This window comes from Salarias fasciatus, unplaced genomic scaffold (assembly GCF_902148845.1).
Source record: "Salarias fasciatus unplaced genomic scaffold, fSalaFa1.1, whole genome shotgun sequence".
Classification (NCBI taxonomy): Eukaryota; Metazoa; Chordata; class Actinopteri; order Blenniiformes; family Blenniidae; genus Salarias; species Salarias fasciatus.
The window spans coordinates 1-19,689 of record NW_021941296.1 but is presented as its reverse complement, the minus strand read 5'-3'; the positions used below and the strand labels follow the sequence as shown (position 1 = coordinate 19,689).

Here is a 19,689-nt window from a genome sequence, read left to right as displayed (position 1 = left end):
GATTTTCCTGCTTCACCTCGACACTCCCACTTATCGTCAAAGCGGAGCGACTGAAGAGACGGTGCTTTATGGAATGGAGCAGAAAGCTCCAAGTTTTCCAACAATCCCTCATAAAGTCAGCTGAACTCGTCTTCAGAATTATTTAACTGTCCAGATATTTGATTACACGACTTGTACCTCTTTCTGTTTAACAAAATGTTACCACTGTTCAACGGAGAACTACATTGAAAATGATTCTGGACTCAGATCATGTTTAAACTGATTTTATTTAATGACTGAAGTGAACACATTTCCAAAGGATGGATTTCACCACTCTGATAATCTTCAACCATAATGGCTTTATTATATATTGCCAAGATATCACAAACACATTTCCCCCCCAAAAATAAATAAAATAAATACAACTTGCATAGTCCTCACATCTCTCCAAAAAAATTTGAATCAGAATTTAAAAAACGATATATTTCTGAATTAAACGTTTTTTAAAGACATGGCAGAAATTATTCACATTGATTGCTGTATTTTTTGGGTGTTTATTTTCATTCAAAAGATAACACAATAATTTATACATAAAAGAAAATAATACAAGAATGAACGAAAAAGGAGCAGAAAGAAGAATAACTTGTAATGTCTGCCCTTTCTTTCATCATATTATATTTTCCCAGTATTTACAAACACCATCATCTTTTTCTACAATTCTACAATTTCATTGAGCAGACGCTTTTGTCCAAAGCGACGTACAACACAAGCAAGAATATAGACATAAGAAAGAAAGAAACCATTAGTAATTGCTTCAAGTGTGATTGGTCAAGGGAGTTGCCATCAAGTTGCAGAAGGGGACAGAAGAGGAGCCACTACCCCCCCCCCCCCCCCCCCCCCCCCCTTTTTTTTTGTGTCAACTTAGTCAGTGGTCCATAAGTGCTGGGTTTTAGAACACCTGATCTATTCTTCCCGGAACATGGGGTCGGATTAAGACCCTCGGTGTTCTCTGAACAATTGAGTCTTCAACTGTCTCTTGAAAGTAGAAAGAGACTCGGCGGAACGCACCGAGTTGGGAAGTTCGTTCCACCATTTGGGAACAACAGAGGAGAAGAGTCTGGCTGGAGGTTCAGAGCCGAGCTGGACTGGAAGCTCCAGACGTCTCTCACATGCAGAGCGAAGAGGGCGTGAAGGAGAGTAGACCTGGATCAGGGAGTCCAGGTCGGCCGGAGCCGTTCTTGTAAGCGTTTTATAAGCCAGGAGGAGAGATTTGAATTTGATCCTGGCTGCAACTGGAAGCCAGTGAAGGAGATGAACAGGGGAGGACCTGAGCTCTGCTGGGCTGGTTGAAGACCAGACCTGCTGCATTCTGGGTCCTCTGTAGAGGTTTGACTGGACCTGCAGGGAGACCCGCCAGAAGAGAGTTGCAGTAGTCAATGCGTGACACCACGAGAGCCTGAACCAGGAGCTGGGGGGCCTGTTGGGTCAGGAAGGGTCTGATCTTCCTGATGCTGTAGAGGGCATAACGACAAGACCGAGAAACTGAGACCACGTGAACCTTCAAGGTCAGCTGGTCATCAATCATGACCCCCAGGTTTCTGGTTGAGTTTGTGGGCACAAGTAGGCTGGAGTGAAGTTGGACACTGATCTGAGGACAGATGGACAAGCTGGACAGACCATGAGTTCAGTCTTAGACAGATTTAGCTGAAGGTGGCGTTCCTTCATCCAGGTGGAGGATCAGCCAGACCTGCTGATATCCGAGCCGAGACTGTGGTGTCGTCAGGTGGAAAAGAGAGGAAGAGCTGAGTGTCGTCAGCATACAGTGGTAGGAGAAGCCATGGGAGCGAATCACTGCACCAAGTGAAGTGGTGTACAGAGAGAAGAGCAAGGGGCCAAGCACCGACCCCTGAGGGACCCCTGTTGATAGGCCATGTGACCTTGACACCTCCCCTCGCCATGAAACTCTGAAAGATCTGCCTGTGAGGTGGACCTGGACCACAACAGGACGGAACCTGAGAGGCCGAGGTCAGAGAGTGAGGAGAGGAGGATCTGATGGTTCACGGTGTCAAAGGCAGCAGACAAGTCCAGCAGCAGGAGGACAGAGGACTGACCAGCAGCAGGAGGACAGAGGACTGTCCAGCAGCAGGAGGACAGAGGACTGACCAGCAGCAGGAGGACAGAGGACTGTCCAGCAGCAGGAGGACAGAGGACTGACCAGCAGCAGGAGGACAGAGGACTGTCCAGCAGCTCTTGCCAGCCGCAGAGATCCTGTGACTGACAGGAGAGCAGTCTGGGTGGAGTGGTCTCATCTGAATCCTGACTGGAAAGGGTCCAGCAGGTTCTGGTTCCGCAGGTGTTCAGAGACTTGGTTAAATACTGAGCCTCCAGTATTTGACAGGAATGGTAGAAGTGAGACTGGCCTGGAGTCTTCAACCTGGGCTGGGTTGAGATGAGGCTTTCTGAGCAGTGGGGGGCGCGGGCTTGTTTAAAAGTAACAGGAAAAATGCTGGTTTCCAGGGAGGAATTGACAATGTGTGACTGCAGGTTTGATTATGGACCAGATGGTCTGCAGAATGCTGCTGGGTGTTGGATCGAGAAGACATGTTGTCGGTTTTGGGCTCAGAAGAAGTCTGGAGACCTCATCCTCACTCAGAGGAGCAAACGAGCAGAGAGAAGGAGCAGTGGTGGGTTTGAGCTGACTGGGCCGGTCCGGCTCAGAGAACCGGTTCTGATTGCAGCCTCCTTTTCAGTGAAAAAGGAGGCGAACATACCAGGAGTCAGCTCTTTCACCTGATTTTACACTAGTTACATTTATTTAAAATATTTTTGTTGGATTCTTGTGTTAAAATGAATTAATAACAGCCCCTTCATTCCCTCCTGCAGGCTCCAGTCCTGGAGGAGTCTGGAAAACTCCAGAAAGTCATTTCTTGAGATCATCAGAGTCCTGACGGTTTCTCTCAGATCCTGGAGGTTGCTGGTTCCTCCACCTTGTACACGGCCACTGAGCAGGAGCAGCAGTGCAGGTGGAGTTGGTGGATGTATCTCATGGGTGGTGCAGCTGCTGCATCTGTACAGATCATGATAAAAATCATTTTCAATGCCTTGCCTGTTAAAGAGCTTTTTCTTCAGCGTGCCACTGGATCGAATCAATAAAACACAAGGTGTCTTAATACCTGATGATTTGATGGTCAAAGCAGGAGCAAAAAATCATGTAGAAATTGAAATATATTCGGAATTATTTTTATAATGATGTATAAATAAAATGATGTAAAAATTATGTGTGTGTATAAATTAATATTGGAGCAACGCATATCTGTCGCTATTGTAACAAGTGTGGCTCCTCAACATACTCTGAAAAATAATTTAGACACTTATTACTTCTATTAAGTTTGTTTTGGGGGGGTATTACTGGCTAAATAGATGAAAATTGAAATATAATAATGAAAGAACAACAGAGAAACTGATGAAGCTCTCACGATCAACTCTGCAGCTCTCTGATCTGTTTGCCATCCAACCTGCCTTGCCTCCAGCCAAAAATAAATACATAAATAAACTTTTACAGCTTTTGCAGAACAAAATGGGCTTATTTCTATTTATTTTATGTACAGACAAGAGATTAATTGATCAGCAATACCTGAATGAGGATGAAGTGGTGAATTCTGTTGAAGGATATTGGACTCATGGAAGGCAGCTTCAATAGCTCATCCTTCACCAATTCTTCCATAAAACGCCACTGTTACACCATCCAGCCACGCAGAGTTGCTGGAAAAAGTTGCTGGAGAAGCGGAGCCAGCACTGAGGGGGGCGTGGCCTCAGAGGGGCGTGGCCTTTGAGTTCTTCGGCTGGAGGATGACGTCAGCAGGCAGCCGAACTTTCTTCGGCAGCTTGATGACGTCATCCTGCCCAGCTGTGTTCTTGCTCTTGTGGAGGATGCAGGGGCCTGATCCCTGCACCTGGTTCTGCAGCTCCTGCACCTTGGCGGCCCGCGGTCTGTCCTTCGCCGTCCTTCTCCTGGACCGGGACCACAGCTTGGTTTGGGTCCGCCTCGCTGATCTGCGGTTGGTTCTGGAGCTGGCCGCTCTGCTCAGGTTGTCCTGTATGTTTGATGTTTTTCCCTCCAGCTGCTCAACACTTATTTCATTGAAGGTTATTTTTCCATCAAACTGAAGATGATGACACTCAGAGTACAATAACTCATTTAAACGTTGAAATAAATCAATTTCAGTTCTGTGTCATATTCTTGATGACTATTTGGAGGTGGGACTCAGCGTCCAATAGGAATGTTCATATTAATTGGCTGCCCAGACCACGCCCCCTCTGCTGAAGCTCCTCCTATTTTCTGTAAAGGTGAAGAAACCGGAGAAAGAGCAGAAATACAAACGAGTGCAAACTGGTTTATTAACTCTTCCACACGATCAGTCCGTCAGTCCTCTGACCTCTGACCTCCAGGCTGTCCTGCTGGAGGAAAACAAATAAAAACATCCTGAAGGTGTGTCCCCCGGGACAGAGCGGCTCTGCGTAGGGATCCCGGTTCGACCCCGCCGGTCAGGCCGCTTTCAGCTTGTCGGCGAACAGCGCGGCGAAGAGTCCGTAGAGCAGCGCGGCGGCGAGCAGCAGCAGCGTGCTGCAGCCGGGCCCCAGGCTCAGCAGCGCCCCCAGCAGGTAGAACAGCAGCAGCAGCAGCAGCGTCCGGTAGCTGGCCAGCGGCCGCAGGCTCAGCCGGGGCCGCCGGCTCTGCTCCGCCGTGTAGCGGCTCGCCGGGCTGCGCCGCAGCCGGGCGCCGCCCGCCACGTCCGTCAGGTAGTACCGCCCCAGGCGGCCCAGGAAGTCCGGCCGCGAGCACAGGGCGGTCATGTGACCCCCGAACTGAGGGACAGAGACACGAGACGAAGACACGGAGTCAGGACGACCTGCAGCGCGGTTCATTCAGCCCTGCACGGCGTCTTGCAGGCGGACACTCACCCTGTCATTGAGCAGGGAGGACGTCCTGTACAGCAGCCGCACCAGCAGGGCCGACTCATAGCTCCTGATGGGCTGCAGCTCGGGGTCTCCCTGGTACTGGACCTCAAACCTGCGCAGGCCGTTGATGATCTGCACACACACACACACACACACGCGCACACACACACGCGCACACACACACGCGCACACACACACACGCGCACACACACACACGCGCACACACACACGCGCACACACACACACACGCGCACACACACACACGCGCACACACACACGCGCACACACACACACGCGCGCACACACACACACACACACACACACACACACACACACACACACACAGTGAGGCCGCGCTGGAGACCTCAGCCCCCCTGGCTGTGGGTGGGACCCGGGACCCACCTGGCGGCGGCCCAGCTCGGTCAGGACCAGGCCGTCCTCCCCCTGGACGCAGTCCGGCAGCTGCCTGCAGTTCCCGTCGTCCTGAGAGGAGCCCAGGTTGGACAAGACCTGGTTCAGGTGTCCCTGGTTCAGCTGCGGGACATGAGACAGGAACAGGTCAGCTGCACCCCGGACCCGGTCCGGCCCCGGTCCGGCCGCACCCCGGACCCGGTCCGGCCCCGGTCCGGCCGCACCCCGGACCCGGTCCGGCCACGGTCCGGCCGCACTCCGGACCTTCGTAACACTGGAACATAAAGCAAAGAGGAGCAGACCTTGAAGATCTGGCTCAGGTTCTCCAGGGCCCGGTCCAGGAACTCGTGGGTCTTCTTCAGGCACTCCCCGGTCTCCTCGGGCTCGGCGCCGCTGAAGGTGCCGCCGGCGTCGGCCGAGCCGAGTCCGAACCAAGACAGGAAGGATCCGGAGGAGGCCGCCTCGCTGGACTGGTCCGAGATCCGTTTGGCCGTCTGCCGGGCCTGAGCGATGATCTGGACCAGCTTCAGGACCTGGACCACACGAGTCTGGTTCAGTTTACCGGGCGAGCCGGGCCGGGCCGGGCCGGGCCGGGCGGTACCCACCCCCCCTCGCAGCTCGGAGCCGAACATCTGCTGGTACTGGCAGTCCTGGCCCTCCAGCGAGTAGACGTGGCTCTTGACCCGGAACACCATGTCGGGCACCGCCCGTTGCCGTGACGACAGGTAGCTGCCGCCCTGGCCGGGGGTCAGGTAGCCGCGGGGCTGCCGGTGGTGCAGGACGTGCTCGGGTTCCAGGAACAGCTGCTCGCCTGAGACAGAAGAAGACGACACAGGTTCTCATCCAGGTCTAGAACCAGTACAGCGGGACCTGGTCCGCCGGGCCCGGGCCGGGTCCGGCCCACCTTTCTGGATCATCTCGGCCAGGTTGGGCTGGGAGAAGACTTTGGCCACTCTGAAGACCATCAGGGCGTTCTTGGCGTTGACCAGGTCCGTCCTCACGGCCCGGTTGAGGAAGACCTGGAACAGCTTGGTGTACAGGAGCAGGTTCTCGTGGACGAAGGACTCCCTGGAAGACAGCGCAGCGCGACGAGTGAGAGACGGGAGAACGCGACCCGGACGGGACGCCGGGACGGAACCGCACGCACCACTTGTCGGGGACGGTCCTGTTCTGGTCCGCCTGGACGGCGCTCTTGTCCCCGGTGTATCTCCACGGCTGGATGTAGCTGAGCCACGTCTCCAACACCTCCAGAGAGACAGAGAGACACGGGGACACGGGGACAGGGTTCAGGTTCTGTCTCTCCGGAGGGACCGGTTCTAGGATCAGGATCAGGATCAGGCAGGACTCACGGCTCTGAAGGAGGCGTCCAGAGGCCAGTGGCCGAAGCAGTGCTGCAGGAAGAGGTAGAGCTTCTGCTGCACGAAGCGCTGGACCACCACCCTGCAGGACGGGGGACGGGGACGGGGGACGGGGACGGGGGCGGGGGCGGGGGCGGGGGCGGGGGCGGGGGCGGGGGCGGGGGCGGGGGCAGGGGCGGGGACGGGGGCGGGGACAGGGTCAGTCAGTCCACCAAACACCTGGAAAACACCTGCAGAACAGGCTCACGGAGGAGGGGCCGGGCTCTGACCTCTTGAACTCCTCCAGGGGCCCGGGGTGGGGGTGGGCGGGGGGCGGGGTGGGGGCGGGGCCCGGCTCCGCCTTCAGGCTGCTGGAGAAGGCGTGGAGGTGTTTGACCAGGAGACGCACCACCAGGACGTGCTCCTCCGAGGGGCTGAAGGGCTCCTGGAGAGAAACCCAGTCACAGGAGGTCCAGGAGGGCCCCCTCCCCCCACCCAACCCCCCCTCAAAGAGCCTGCTCCCCCAGCCAGCCCAGATTTGAGAAGAGCAGCCAATCACAACGCAGCTATCCCAGGGTGAAAGCAGCCAATCAACCAGCACGGGGAGGGGGGGGGGGGGGGGGGGGGGGGGAGCACCGAGGTCCTACCAACATGACCCCTCTGGTCTGAACCCGCCTCAACCCAACTCGGTCCCGTCCAGGTTCCAGCCGGCCCCGCCCAGCCCAAACCCAGTCCACCCCCACCCTGGTCCATCCCGCCAAGTCCGGTCCAATTCCGTTCCGTCCAGGTTCAACCCGGTCCCACCCTGTCCCGCCCCTCCGGGCCCCGTCCCATCTGGCACCAACCCGGTCCGTCCCGTCCGGCCCCACCCAGCACCATGCTCAATGCTAATGCTAATGCTAGCGCTAACTGGCTGCTCGGTCCAGGCTGACTGAAGCAGTGCGCCTCCCAGTGGACACATTGGGAGCAGCAGGAATTCTGTTTCAGTCTAAGGTCATCAGGCTGGTTTTTGTCCGCGGGCCTCATGTTGGGCACCCCTGAAGCAAATCCCCTGTGTCCTCAGACTACAGTAATCAGATTACTTGTTGGTCTGAGTGACCTCGGTGCTCCGTCACCTGCCGCCGCTTCATCGCCGCCATGATGCAAAGTTTCCTCTCAGATAAAAACCAGGCAGCACACACACACACACACACACACACACACACACACACACACACACACACACACACACACACACACACACACACACACACACACACACACACACACACACACACACACACACACACACACACACACACACACACACACACACACCCTTTAACTTCATGAAGTTACACTAGCAGGAAGTAAAGCGCAGAGCGGTGATCAGAGCCACAGGCAGCGGCGCCACAGGCAGCGGCGCCGCCGGCGTAACGGCGAAGCAGCATTGACCCGACGCTTCATTCCTCAGAGCGCCCCCTGCAGGGCGCCGCTCTGGGCGGAGCGGCGCCCTGCAGCGGAGCGGCAGTGACGGACCGTTACCTCCAGGAGGCCCCGCAGGGCCGGGGCTGAGTGAAAAGGTAAAAGTACTTGGTAGGTGTGGAGGCTCCCAGGGCCCGGCGGGGGGGCCGGGGGCGGGAGCGGCACGCCGGACGTACCGCTGGACATACTGAGGCGGTACTGCAGCAGAGCCAGCTGGTCCCCCAGAGACACCGGGCGGAGGACAGGAGGAGGAGGAGGAGGAGGAGGAGGAGGAGCAGAGGACGAAGGTCAACATGAGAACAGGAAGAAGAACTCCAGACAAACAAACACAGCCGACTGTCCTGTGGGTGGAGGAGGTTATCATCACATGGGGGGGGGGGGGGGGGGGGGGGGGGGGGCACTTCACTCCGGACCAAACTGATTTTATAATTTAACACACACACACACACACACACACACACCAATATGATACTAGCATGTTTCTATGAAGTCAGTCTGATCATTCTGTCCTCTCACTCTGAATCCAGTCACCGAGCCAGCTGGTAAACCCAGTAACCTGCTAACTAACCCAGAAACCAGCTGGTAAACCCAGTAACCTGCTAACTAACCCAGAAACCAGCTGGTAAACCCAGTAACCTGCTAACTAACCCAGAAACCAGCTGGTAAACCCAGTAACCTGCTAACTAACCCAGAAACCAGCTGGTAAACCCAGTAACTAGCTAACTAACCCAGAAACCAGCTAGTAGCCCAGTAACCAGCTAACTAACCCAGAAACCAGCTGGTAAACCCAGTAACCAGCTAACTAACCCAGAAACCAGCTAGTACCCCGGTAACCAGCTAACTAACCAAATAACCAGATAACTAGAGATGCTCTGATTCCGATACCAGTATCGGAAATTACACCGATGCTGCTGAAAATGCTGGCTTTGGTATCGGCGAGTCCTGGAGTCCTGGCCCCGAACCGGGACCACGCCATTCATTAAATCAGTAATCTATTTACTGGTCCGCTCCGTCAGCTCCGTCAGCACTGACACTTCTTCTTCTGTAATGTTTTACGGCAGCCTGCATCCCGTTGGCTGCACTACCGCCATCTGCTGGTCGTTAGCTGACGCAGTTCTTTGCCGCTGTGCTGCAGCTGCTGTTTTTGACCGACCAAGAAGAAAGGACCACGTGACAGACGCACAGTCCCGTTAAAGAAGTCTAGTTTTTGTTTGGAGAGCAGCTTCTGCTCTTTGGATTTTCATTTTTTGAATGTGACTTCATCGGTTGGTTTTGGATTATAATACATTTTGGAAAGTAATCTTTTAAGTTGCTGTTGAACTATTTTTTGCTGTTCTATTTAAATGCCCTGATTATTTTACTATGTTATATTTGCACTCTAAAACAAAATATTTCTAGATTTGTTTATTAAGTTACTGTTGCACTACTGTTATTTATACTGTTTTATCTAAATGACTTCGTTATGCAATATTGTGTCTGCACTTTAATTTCAAAATGCAACAACATATCTCTTCCTAGATATATTTAAGTTGTCGTTGCACTACTGTTTAATATTGTTCTATTTAAAGCTGCATTAAGGAGTTTTTACATTTTATGCAAAACAGCGGCGCCTGCAGGCCTTGGGCGTAACTGCACCTTAAAGCTCGTGTCCGGAGTTTTGAAAGAGAGAGGTTTTTTTTTAATCCGAAGTCTCAGGCTCCGCCCTCCCTCTGCTTTCATGAGCGACCAAGCCACGCCCCTTTAATTGTGCACGCTATTATCTGTCGGGTGAAAATGAGAGCCTCTAGTCCTCCAGCATCCTCCATGTTGAGCTGTTTACGGTGGATGTTCAGCAGACAGTGGATATATCCGAGGTGAGCGCGGCGGCTGCTGCGTTGCTAACTCTCCTCTGCTGGGCGAGCGGCCGTGCTCTCTGGCTGCTCCACACTTTGATTGACAACACGAGAATGCGGAAGCTCGAAATCTATTGGCTGAAGCTGACCGGCGCTTTTTCGGATAACATGGGGGTCTATGAGACGAAGGCGGGGCTCATAAATACATTTTTATATTGCTTTATGCTGATATTATATTATAGTATCGAACCAGACTGACACATTTAAGCTCTGTTGAAAAATTATACATACGTTGGAAACGAACGGAAACTCCAGACACCAGCTTTAATGAAAAGCTCGTGTCTGTGGCTTGAATCCATGGAAGAGGGGAACTCCTTCCTCGCTCTTTTGTTAGTGCTCGAGTAAAATGTAAGTTTCTTCTGCCTGGTGGGTCTGTGCTGGAGCTGTGGCAGTGCTAGAAGCCGGTCCTTTCCTACTTCATTGAAGCTCCATCCTCAGTACTGCTCAGTTGCTGCCCGTTAAGCATCTGGCGGAGTAATGGCGGACAAAACGAAACTTAAGGAAATCAGGCCAGCGGGAGGTACATTACGTCACATCATCTCAAATTCTCAGCAAAAAAACTCTGGTGCCGGACCGGCACTGCAACTTTCAAGTGATAATTTAACGCTGTTAGCAGTACTTGCAATGAATATGTCAGGGCACATTGAACACACCACTGAACATTTGTAACATATTTATGGTGGAAAATAAGTATTATTAAAGCTGAAAAACTCCTTAATGCACCTCTAAATTCCCTTTAAATTGAAAAATATTGGGGCTGTACTTTAAGTTATTGAAAATAATTATTGCTAGATTGATTTAGTTCGATTTTATTTGCACTGCTGTTTTTTATACTGTTCTATTTAAAAATAAATGGCTTGAATTTGCTGTATTGATTCATGTTTTAGAGGGATTAACCTGAGCCGGGCCTCACCACAGTGATAATCATGTGACAGTCCTGCAGGCGAGGCATGGTGTTATTTCATAACATACTGGTATCGGATCGGAACTCGGTATCGGCCGATACCCACAGTAAAAGTATTGGAATCGGTATTGGGAGGCAAAACATGGTATTGGAACATCGCTACAGCTAACTAAGCCAATACCCATCAAGTAAACCCAGTAACTGACTAACTAACCCAGAAACCAGCTAAGAAACCCACCAACCAGCTAACTAACCAAATACCCAGCTGGTAAACCAACCAACCAGCTAACTAATCCAACACCCAGCTAGTAAGCACAGTAACCAGCCCAGTTAATAAACCCAGTAAGCAGCTAACTAACCCAATATCCAGCTATTAAACCCAATACCCAGCTAGTAATCCCACCAACCAGCTAACTTACCCGGAACCCAGTTAGTAATCTCACCAACCAGCTAACTAAAACAATACCCAGCCATTAAACCCCGGCAAACAGCTAGTTAACCTGCTAACTAACAAGCTAACCAGCTAGTAATCTCATTAACCACCTACTAAACCCACTGATTAGCTTGTAAATGCACTAATCAGCTACCTAACGTGCTATCAAGCTAAGCAACCACTAACCAGCTAAGAAACTGAATACCCAGCTAGTAAACCCAGCAACCAGCTAAGAAACTGAATACCCAGCTAGTAAACCCAGCAACCAGCTAACAAACTGAATACCCAGCTAGTAAATCCAGTAACCAGGCGACAAACCCATAAACACTGCCCAGCCAGTAAACGCAATACATGATCCACTCACTAAGCCGACTAGCTTAATACCAGCTAGTAAATCCAGTCACCAGCTAACGAACCATAAACCCACTACCCAGCCAGTGAACCCAACACGTAATTCTCTCACTAAGCAGTCAACCAACCCATTAACCAGCTATCAATCCTACCAACCAGCTAACTAACCCAATACCCAGCAAGAAAACCCAGTAACCAGCTAATTAACCTGCTGACCAGGTCGTAAACCCACTACGTAATCCACTCACTAAGCCCGCTAACCAGCTAGTAAACCCAATAACCAGGCCACCAACTAGCTAACTAACCCATTAACTAAGCAAGTAAACGCAATAAAAAGCTAGCGAACCAGCTAGTAATCTCACTAACCAGCTACTAACCAGCTTGTAAAATACTGACCAGCTAGTAAACCCACTGATCAGCTAACTAACCTGCTATCCAGCTAAGTGACCACTAACCAGGTAACCAACCCACTAACCAGCCAACTAGTCCCCCCCCCCCCCAAAAGAAGAGCAGCTCAGAGTGACTGTGGGAAAATCAGCATGTCGTTTAAAACTGAGGTGAAATGTTCTCGTCTGTTTGATCCAGACTTTAGACTCTGGAGGCGTTTGGACTGAAACGGCGCCCAGAATCCCTGAAACCATGAGGGCTCCGACTGAAGGCAGGCGGGGGGACTCTGGTCCTGGTCCAGATTCTTCTGGTCCTGGTCCAGACTCTCCTGGACTCGAGCCTTCATAACAACAGCACCAACCAGGAGACGCTAACAAGCTAACCACTTGGTTTTAGCATTTCTCCCGTCTCCATGGAAACAGATGTTTTCAGGGCATCGCTGTGTAAACAGGTTTGGGGTCATGGGACTGAGTGCTGACCTTTGACCCCAGTAACCACGGCGATGACAGTGAAAAGGAGCTGAAATGACCCCCGTCCCTCCGCCTGACCGACTGTAGGACAGGATGGAGGCGTGAAGCAGGGACGCTCCCTGGACCCCGTCCCTCAGCTGGGGCTGTCCCGCACTCTGCCCGTCCAGAACCTGTCAGTCTGACCAGGACCAGCATGACACCCAGAGGACCCAGCAGGTCCCATGGTCCTCTGCAGCTTCCAGCCCGCCGGAGCTCAGACCACAGCCTGCTGGGAGGTGACGGGACTCGTGCACGGCGGCGCCGCAGCCCCGTGCACGGCGGCGCCGCAGCCTCCGGTGTCTGATGGTCCAGGAAGCTCCTGCAGACTCACAGCAACATGCAGCATGCAGACAGGAAGTGACAGGAAGCAGGAAGCAGCTGACAGGAGAACCAGAGTGGGGACCGAGCTGGGCCATCAAGCTGCAGCAGGTCTGGTTCTGCAGGAGATCTGGTTCTGCAGCAGGTCTGGTTCTGCAGCAGGTCTGGTTCTGCAGATCTGGTTCTGCAGCAGGTCTGGTTCTGCAGATCTGGTTCTGCAGCAGGTCTGGTTCTGCAGATCTGGTTCTGCAGCAGGTCTGGTTCTGCAGATCTGGTTCTGCAGCAGGTCTGGTTCTGCAGGTTTCCTCGTGGTAAAGGGGGTTCTTTCTACCTTCTCATGTTGAATCTGGTTTTTCTCAGTTCCGTCACATGACTGGATTTTATTTGGCGCTTTAGAAATAAAGTTCAAGTGGCCCGAGCCGGGAGGAGACCGACCAGTTAACCAGTCAACTGTCCACCGGTTAACCAGTCAACCATGAGAGTTTCAGAGTGCGGTCGCTGCTCCACCAGAGGGCGCTGTGGTCAGTGTGTCTTCCTGTCGTGGGCCTGACGGGGAGGTGCAGGTCGAGGGGGGCGGGGGGTGTGGTGGTGGTAAGGGGGGGTGGTGGGGTGTTTCAGGTGGAGGGTTGCATGTGGTCACCGTCAACAGCCAGCCGTGCAATGCAGCAGTGCAGGAGACAGGAGGAGGTGTGTGGGTGTGTGTGTGTGTGTGTGTGTGTGTGTGTGTCGGGGTTGGGGGTCTTACCTTCACCTGGGGAGACTGCAGCTTCTGGTACATGTCCAGGGAGTAGTGATGGAGCCACACCTCCACCACCATCTGAGGACAGGAAGGAGAAGGTGAGGGAACGCTCTGAGCGTCTCGCCGTCCCGACGTCTCGCCATCCTGCTGTCTCGCCGTCCCGCCAGCCTCACCTGCAGCAGCGTCTCGGACCGCCAGATCTCCTGGGCCGCGGGTCGGCGTTGACCGACGGCTGGTGGAAGATGTGGTGCTCAGCAGGCTGGGGCTGTGGACGCCGTACCCAGCGAAGGACACGCTAGACGCCCTGCAGGGGGAGACGCAGGACGGCCGGTGAGCAGCCCGCTCACACACCGCCCCGTGTGTGTGTGTGTGTGGTGTGTGTGTGTGTGTGTGTGTGTGTGTGTGGACCCTGACCGGGGGGACGGGGCGGCTGACCGAGCCTCTGGAGTCGGAGAACGGCGATGGAGGCACGCTGCCCTCGGTGGGCAGGAGAAGTACTTGAGGTAAGTGTCCAACAGCACAAAGTAAGCGCTGTCAGTGGAGCCGCCCTGGTGGCTGGAGGGAAACTCTCGGGGACGTGGTGATGAGGTCAGTTTGACCTTTCAGAAGACATTCTCTCCTGTTATTCAGCTAAAATAACATTTATTATCGACTTAAAGGATCACCGAGGGCTTTGATCTCATGAACGACTCTGGATTCTTTACAGTGATGGAAGTGATCACTCGTCTTCACTGACCTTCGGACTGATGAGACAGTAGGCGAAGTTGAACATGAAGAACTCAAAGGGATCTGCAGGAAAGTCAAGGAACACGCCGACAGGTTCATGGCCTCCTACTGAGTGGAGCAGCAGAGATACAGGCACTACAAAGCTACAGAGCTGCAGGAGCTGCAGGAGGCACAGGATCTGATAAATGTGCAGAAATTAAAGCATAGATTGGTCTAAATGGACACTTCTGAGGTTTCTCTCCAGTCCTGGAGGCTGCAGCCTGAACACATGGAGGACCAGGCTCTGGAGGTTCTGGGTTCTCCACCAGAGGGCGCTGTGGTCAGCGTGTTCTTCCAGCAGGCAGCATGCTGGAGGGTCGGGGACCCTGCGGCTCTGGAGCCGGGCCGGGCGGGGGTTGGGGGAGGATACTGAGGGCCAGGCTGAGGGCCAGCAGGCCGGCCGGGGGGGAACTGCAGCTTGTTGTGGAACAGCGGGCAGTCCGGCAGGGACGCCTCCTGGATGCAGGCCTTCACTGGACCCTGGAAACCACAGAGCTGCCTCAGACCACTGGGAACCACTCGAGCGTTCTGTTCGGCCTGAAGGGGGCGCTGCGGCGGCTCTTACCGGCAGGGTAGTGACGGGGATTTCGTACTTGTAGTCCTCGGCCTGCAGCTTGTACACCAGCTTCATCACGGGGCCGCTGGACGAGAGAGGACAAGCGCGGCTCAGGTTAGAGCGTCTGCTGAGGACCAGAGGGACGGGGACAGACGGCGGGCGCCTACGTAGGGACCGAGGAAGTCCAGCGCACGCCGTACTCGCTGCTCGGGAGTGCAGGAAGCGCAGGTTCCAGCCGGCCGAGGACGACGTCAAGGCTGCCGAAGACCGCCCTCCATGAGCCAGGGTAGGAAGGGTGCAGCTCCTGGACACGGGAGGAGACATTGGGGACGTGGGGACAGACGGAGACGTGCCAGGGCGATCCGTGCGGCTCACTTGGCAGGATACTCGTCGATGACCTTCACCAGGTCCTGGCAGCGCTGCAGCAGTGGCTTGGTGCCGCAGTCCGCCTTCAGGTTGGCCTGCAACACCAAGACCAGAACGTCAGAGCCCCAGCAGCTCCCGGGAGTCCCGAGTCCACAGCATCAATGTCCTCCATGAAGACGACGTCTGAGGGATTCCAGCTGAGCCGGTATCTGGGTTCTCTTCTCTACGGTTGCTCCTTTAGCTTCTGGACCGTGTGGAGATTAGAACCTGGACCTTGTTGTCCGGTGGTTCTCCAGACACACTGTCCCTGGTTCTCCTTCATCATACCAGAGGAAGAGGAGGACTCAAACCCTCTAAACGCAGAGCAGCAGCGGTTCTTATCTTTCCTAAAGACTCAGATCAGAACTGAAAGTAAAACCCGGGATCAGTGTGTTTCATCTGAACCTGGCCCGTCGAGACCAGGTTCACTCAGACGGTGCCGGGCCGCCGCTCAGCTGCACTGCTGCCTGGATAGGTGGTTTAGTTCGGGATAAACCGCCCGGCGCTGCTGACCGCAGACACAGCAGGAGAAGCAGAGTTTCTCCCTTCAGACAGAAGAGCAGAGCCGAGTCTCACCAGTAAGAAGCTGGGCTGCTGCAGAGCCGGAGCCGCCATGCGGGGCGATTCCTTTCCTCCACCTGGAGGAATAAACACAGAGTTCAGAACAGCCCGGGCCAGAGGTGGAGGCTGCTGTGAATCTGACTGTGAATCTGACTTTATCTCACCATAACAACTGTCTGCGAGTGGAAACTCACCCAGATTAGCACGAGGAGCTAACAGCGGCTAACGCAGCAAAACACACACGGAGCTCAAACTGTCCAAAACAGTAGGAAATAACGAACCGGGCGAGCTGGTGACCCGAGGAGCGACCGCTCCTACCTTCAGTCCGGAACGGAGTTTAAAATTCACCGCGGCCCTCCTAAAAGCGGAGTTTAACTTCCATCAGTGGACAAACTGAACCGCTTCTTCTGCTGCTTCTTCTTCTGTGGGAGGGCGAGCAGCGAAGCAGCAGCAGCGCGGGGAATGTGGCCGCCATCTGCAGGCCGCATGCAGCTGCTGCCCCCTCCGGCCACGCCGGGTACTGCAGCAACCCTTACCGATCCAACTGTTTTTACACTGTTCAGTGTTTTTTGATCTGACACCTTACAGGTTAAATGTTAAATTTATTTCCAATTAAACATTTAAAATTAACTTTTTCAGACGCATTTGATATTAATCAGTATATGTTTTGTATTGAAGTGATTATTACGCACACACACACACACGCACGCACACACACACACACGCGCACAGTCTCGTATTTCTCTTGTGGGGACCTTCCATGACTCCCATTCATGTCTAGCCCCTAACCCTGACCCTTACCCTAACCCTAACCCACACCACAACAAAGCCTAACCCTAAAGAAATGTTTTGCACTTTTACTTTTTCAGTAACAACAACATGGTCAAGAAAACACTGTTTCTCCTACTTAGGACCGAAAAAGGTCCCCACAAGGCAGTCGTTCCACGTTTTGCTATCCTTGTGGGGACATTTGACCCCACAAGGATAGAAATACAAGACACACACACACACACACACACACACACACACACACACACACCACACACAGAGAGAGAGAGAGAGAGAGAGAAAGGATCAGCTTAATGTTTGACTTTATTTAAAATGTCAGTCAGTTGTGGTTTATTCACATACATAATATTAAAACTTCAGGACTGGGTTCACGATGTGGATCCGAGCCGAGAAATCCTGCCAGGGTTTACAGAAGCAGAACCGATGGCAGCGACCGGAACCAAGCAGAACACTATCAAAAATAGACTCTTAATATACAAAAGTCGGCTTGTAAGGTGTGCGTTTCCACCGAGGCCTTCAAATCCATCGGAAAAACAAATACCACATAATACACGGAATATGTTAGAGGCGAGTCAGCAAACGTGTTTCCTGTTCGCTCCGTCGATAACGAGAGAAGAAGAAGGAGACGAGCTCAAGGTGAAGGAGGAGGAAAATATCAGCGCTTCAAACAGCTGTCAACATCTGGAGGACCACAGCGGAGGGGGGCGGCCGGGCCAGGCGGGGTTGTTCCTCCTCACCCGGGCCATGCGGGGCTCTATGGGGGGGGCAGGGCGGGTTGTTCCTCCTCACCCGGGCCATGGGGGCTCTATGGGGGGGGCAGGGCGGGGTTGTTCCTCCACACCGGGCCTTGCGGCCCTCCTTCAGCTTCAGCGCTCGCAGCTTCTGCTGCCGCCGCTTCTCGCGGAACCACAGCTGCTCGCAGTGCCGCTCGGCGCTCAGGCTGTTGCCCCCCGCCAGGCGCGGGTCTCTGTAGGGCGTGGCCTGCGGAGGCAGCCACAGGTGGGGGCGGGGCTGCGGGTGACGGGTGGCGCCCAGGCCCGCGCTCGGGACCACGTGGAGCTGGTACCGGGCCACGACCCGCCTGTACGAGCGCTCCTGGCTGGAGCAGGTGTAGAGCCCAGAGTCAGACAGCGCCAGGAATCGAACCAGCAACCCGCCACTCATCTGGAGGAACCGAGAGGAGGAGCTCAACGGCACCTGGGAAGCAAGGAGGAGATCTGTCAGTCTGAGATGCTCTATAGTGTGCTGTCAGAGGAGGAAGATGCTCTATAATCTGATGTTAGAGGAGGAAGATGCTCTATAACGTGGAGGTTAGAGGAGGAAGATGCTCTATAACGTGGAGGTTAGAGGAGGTAGATGCTCTACCTCTCTGCTCTCCTCCGGGTCGCTCACACTCTGCTGCTGCTCGCTGTCAGGAAGCTGCACCTTCCACCTGAGCTCGGCCTGAGGAGAGCGAGGAGAACACTCCAGGAAGGAGGAGTTCCCCTCCACCGCGAAGACCGGCCTCACCTCCACTTCTGACACACACACGCACATGCACACGCACACGCACGCACACACACACACACACACACACACACACACACCACACACACACACACACACACACAGAAACGCACGTACAATGGCCTTCATCGATTTTATCCAGGCTGCAGTTGCACAGATCGTCCTCTAGAGGGAGCCAAACCTCCTTACAAAACCAAACAACGGGTTCAATCAGCGTTTCATCAATTTAACAAAAAACACTTGGATACGTTTCAGGAAGAGCTTTTTTTTTTCTAATTATCATATTATATTATTATTATTATTATCGTCATCATCATCATCATCATTCGTCTTTGTCATGTTGTTGTGTTTCCGGTTCCAGTGAAGCAGGTTTGTCTCTTACCGTCCTCTGTGGCGGGACACTGATCCAGGGGTCTCCATACCTGAGTCCTGTCTCGTGCACGCCTGCGTGAGCACACACCACACACACACACACACACACACACACACCACACACACATACCACACACAGCTGAGTCAGACGGAGCGGGGGACGGTGCAGGTGACGTGTCCTCGGCGGGGGACGGACCTCCTGCTGCTGGGGAAGACGGGGAGCAGGCCTGTCCGTCCCAGCTGCAGTACGGGTCTCTGGACAGGCAGCAGTCTTCACAGCCGGCGCCGTAGCGGCCGCAGCGCTGGACCCCAGTGGGCCACGCCCCCGCACTGGACACCCACAGCTGCTGCAGGGACAGAGGGTCAGAGCGCTGGACACACACACACACACACACACACACACACACACACACACACTCCCTACCCTCTTGGTGGACAGCTTCATGTTCAGGATGGGAGTCTGGAACAGATGAAGTCAAACATAAATACTGACAGGTGTGTGTATGTGTGTGTGTGCGTGCGCGTGCGTGCGTGTACTCGTATTTCTATCCTTGTGGGGGCCAAATGTCCCCACAAGGATAGGAAAACCTGGAACGATGTGCCTTGTGGGACCTTCTTCCGGTCCTAATGAGGGAAACAGTGTTTTCTTGACCATGTTGTTGTTACTGAAAAAAGTCAAAGGTCAAAAACATTTCTTTAGGGTTCGACTGTGTTTTGGTCTGGGTTCGGGTTAGGGTAAGAGTTAGGAGTTAGACATGAATGGGAGTCAATGGAAGGTCCCCACAAGGATAGAAGTACGAATCTGTGTGTGTGTGTGTGTGTGTGTGTGTGTGTGTGTGTGTGTGTGTTCTTGTATTTCTATCCTTGTTGGGGCCAAATGTCCCCACAAGGATAGCAAAACGTGGAACGACGTGCCTTGTGGGGACCTTTTTCCGTCCTAAGTAGGAGAAACAGTGTTTTCTTGACCATGTGTTGTTACTGAAAAAGTAAAGTGCAAAAACATTTCTTTAGGGTTAGGCTTTGTTGTGGTGTGGGTCAGGGTTAGGGTAAGG

At 53.6% G+C, this 19,689-nt stretch overlaps 1 protein-coding gene and 1 pseudogene across 1 annotated transcript; both read right to left on the bottom strand.

The window, feature by feature from the left end:
• Positions 1-4,357: 4,357 nt before the first annotated feature.
• LOC115384750 (sphingomyelin phosphodiesterase 4-like) lies at positions 4,358-16,397 on the bottom strand (annotated as a pseudogene).
• Positions 16,398-17,422: 1,025 nt separating this feature from the next.
• LOC115384746 (semaphorin-3D-like) lies at positions 17,423-19,082 on the bottom strand. Its single transcript, XM_030086981.1, has 5 exons — positions 19,062-19,082; positions 18,788-18,984; positions 18,648-18,694; positions 18,125-18,276; positions 17,423-17,956 (listed from the first exon to the last, which is right to left on the bottom strand). The coding sequence occupies exons 1-5, from the start codon at positions 19,080-19,082 to the stop codon at positions 17,423-17,425; spliced, it is 951 nt and encodes a 316-aa protein (XP_029942841.1).
• Positions 19,083-19,689: the final 607 nt, after the last annotated feature.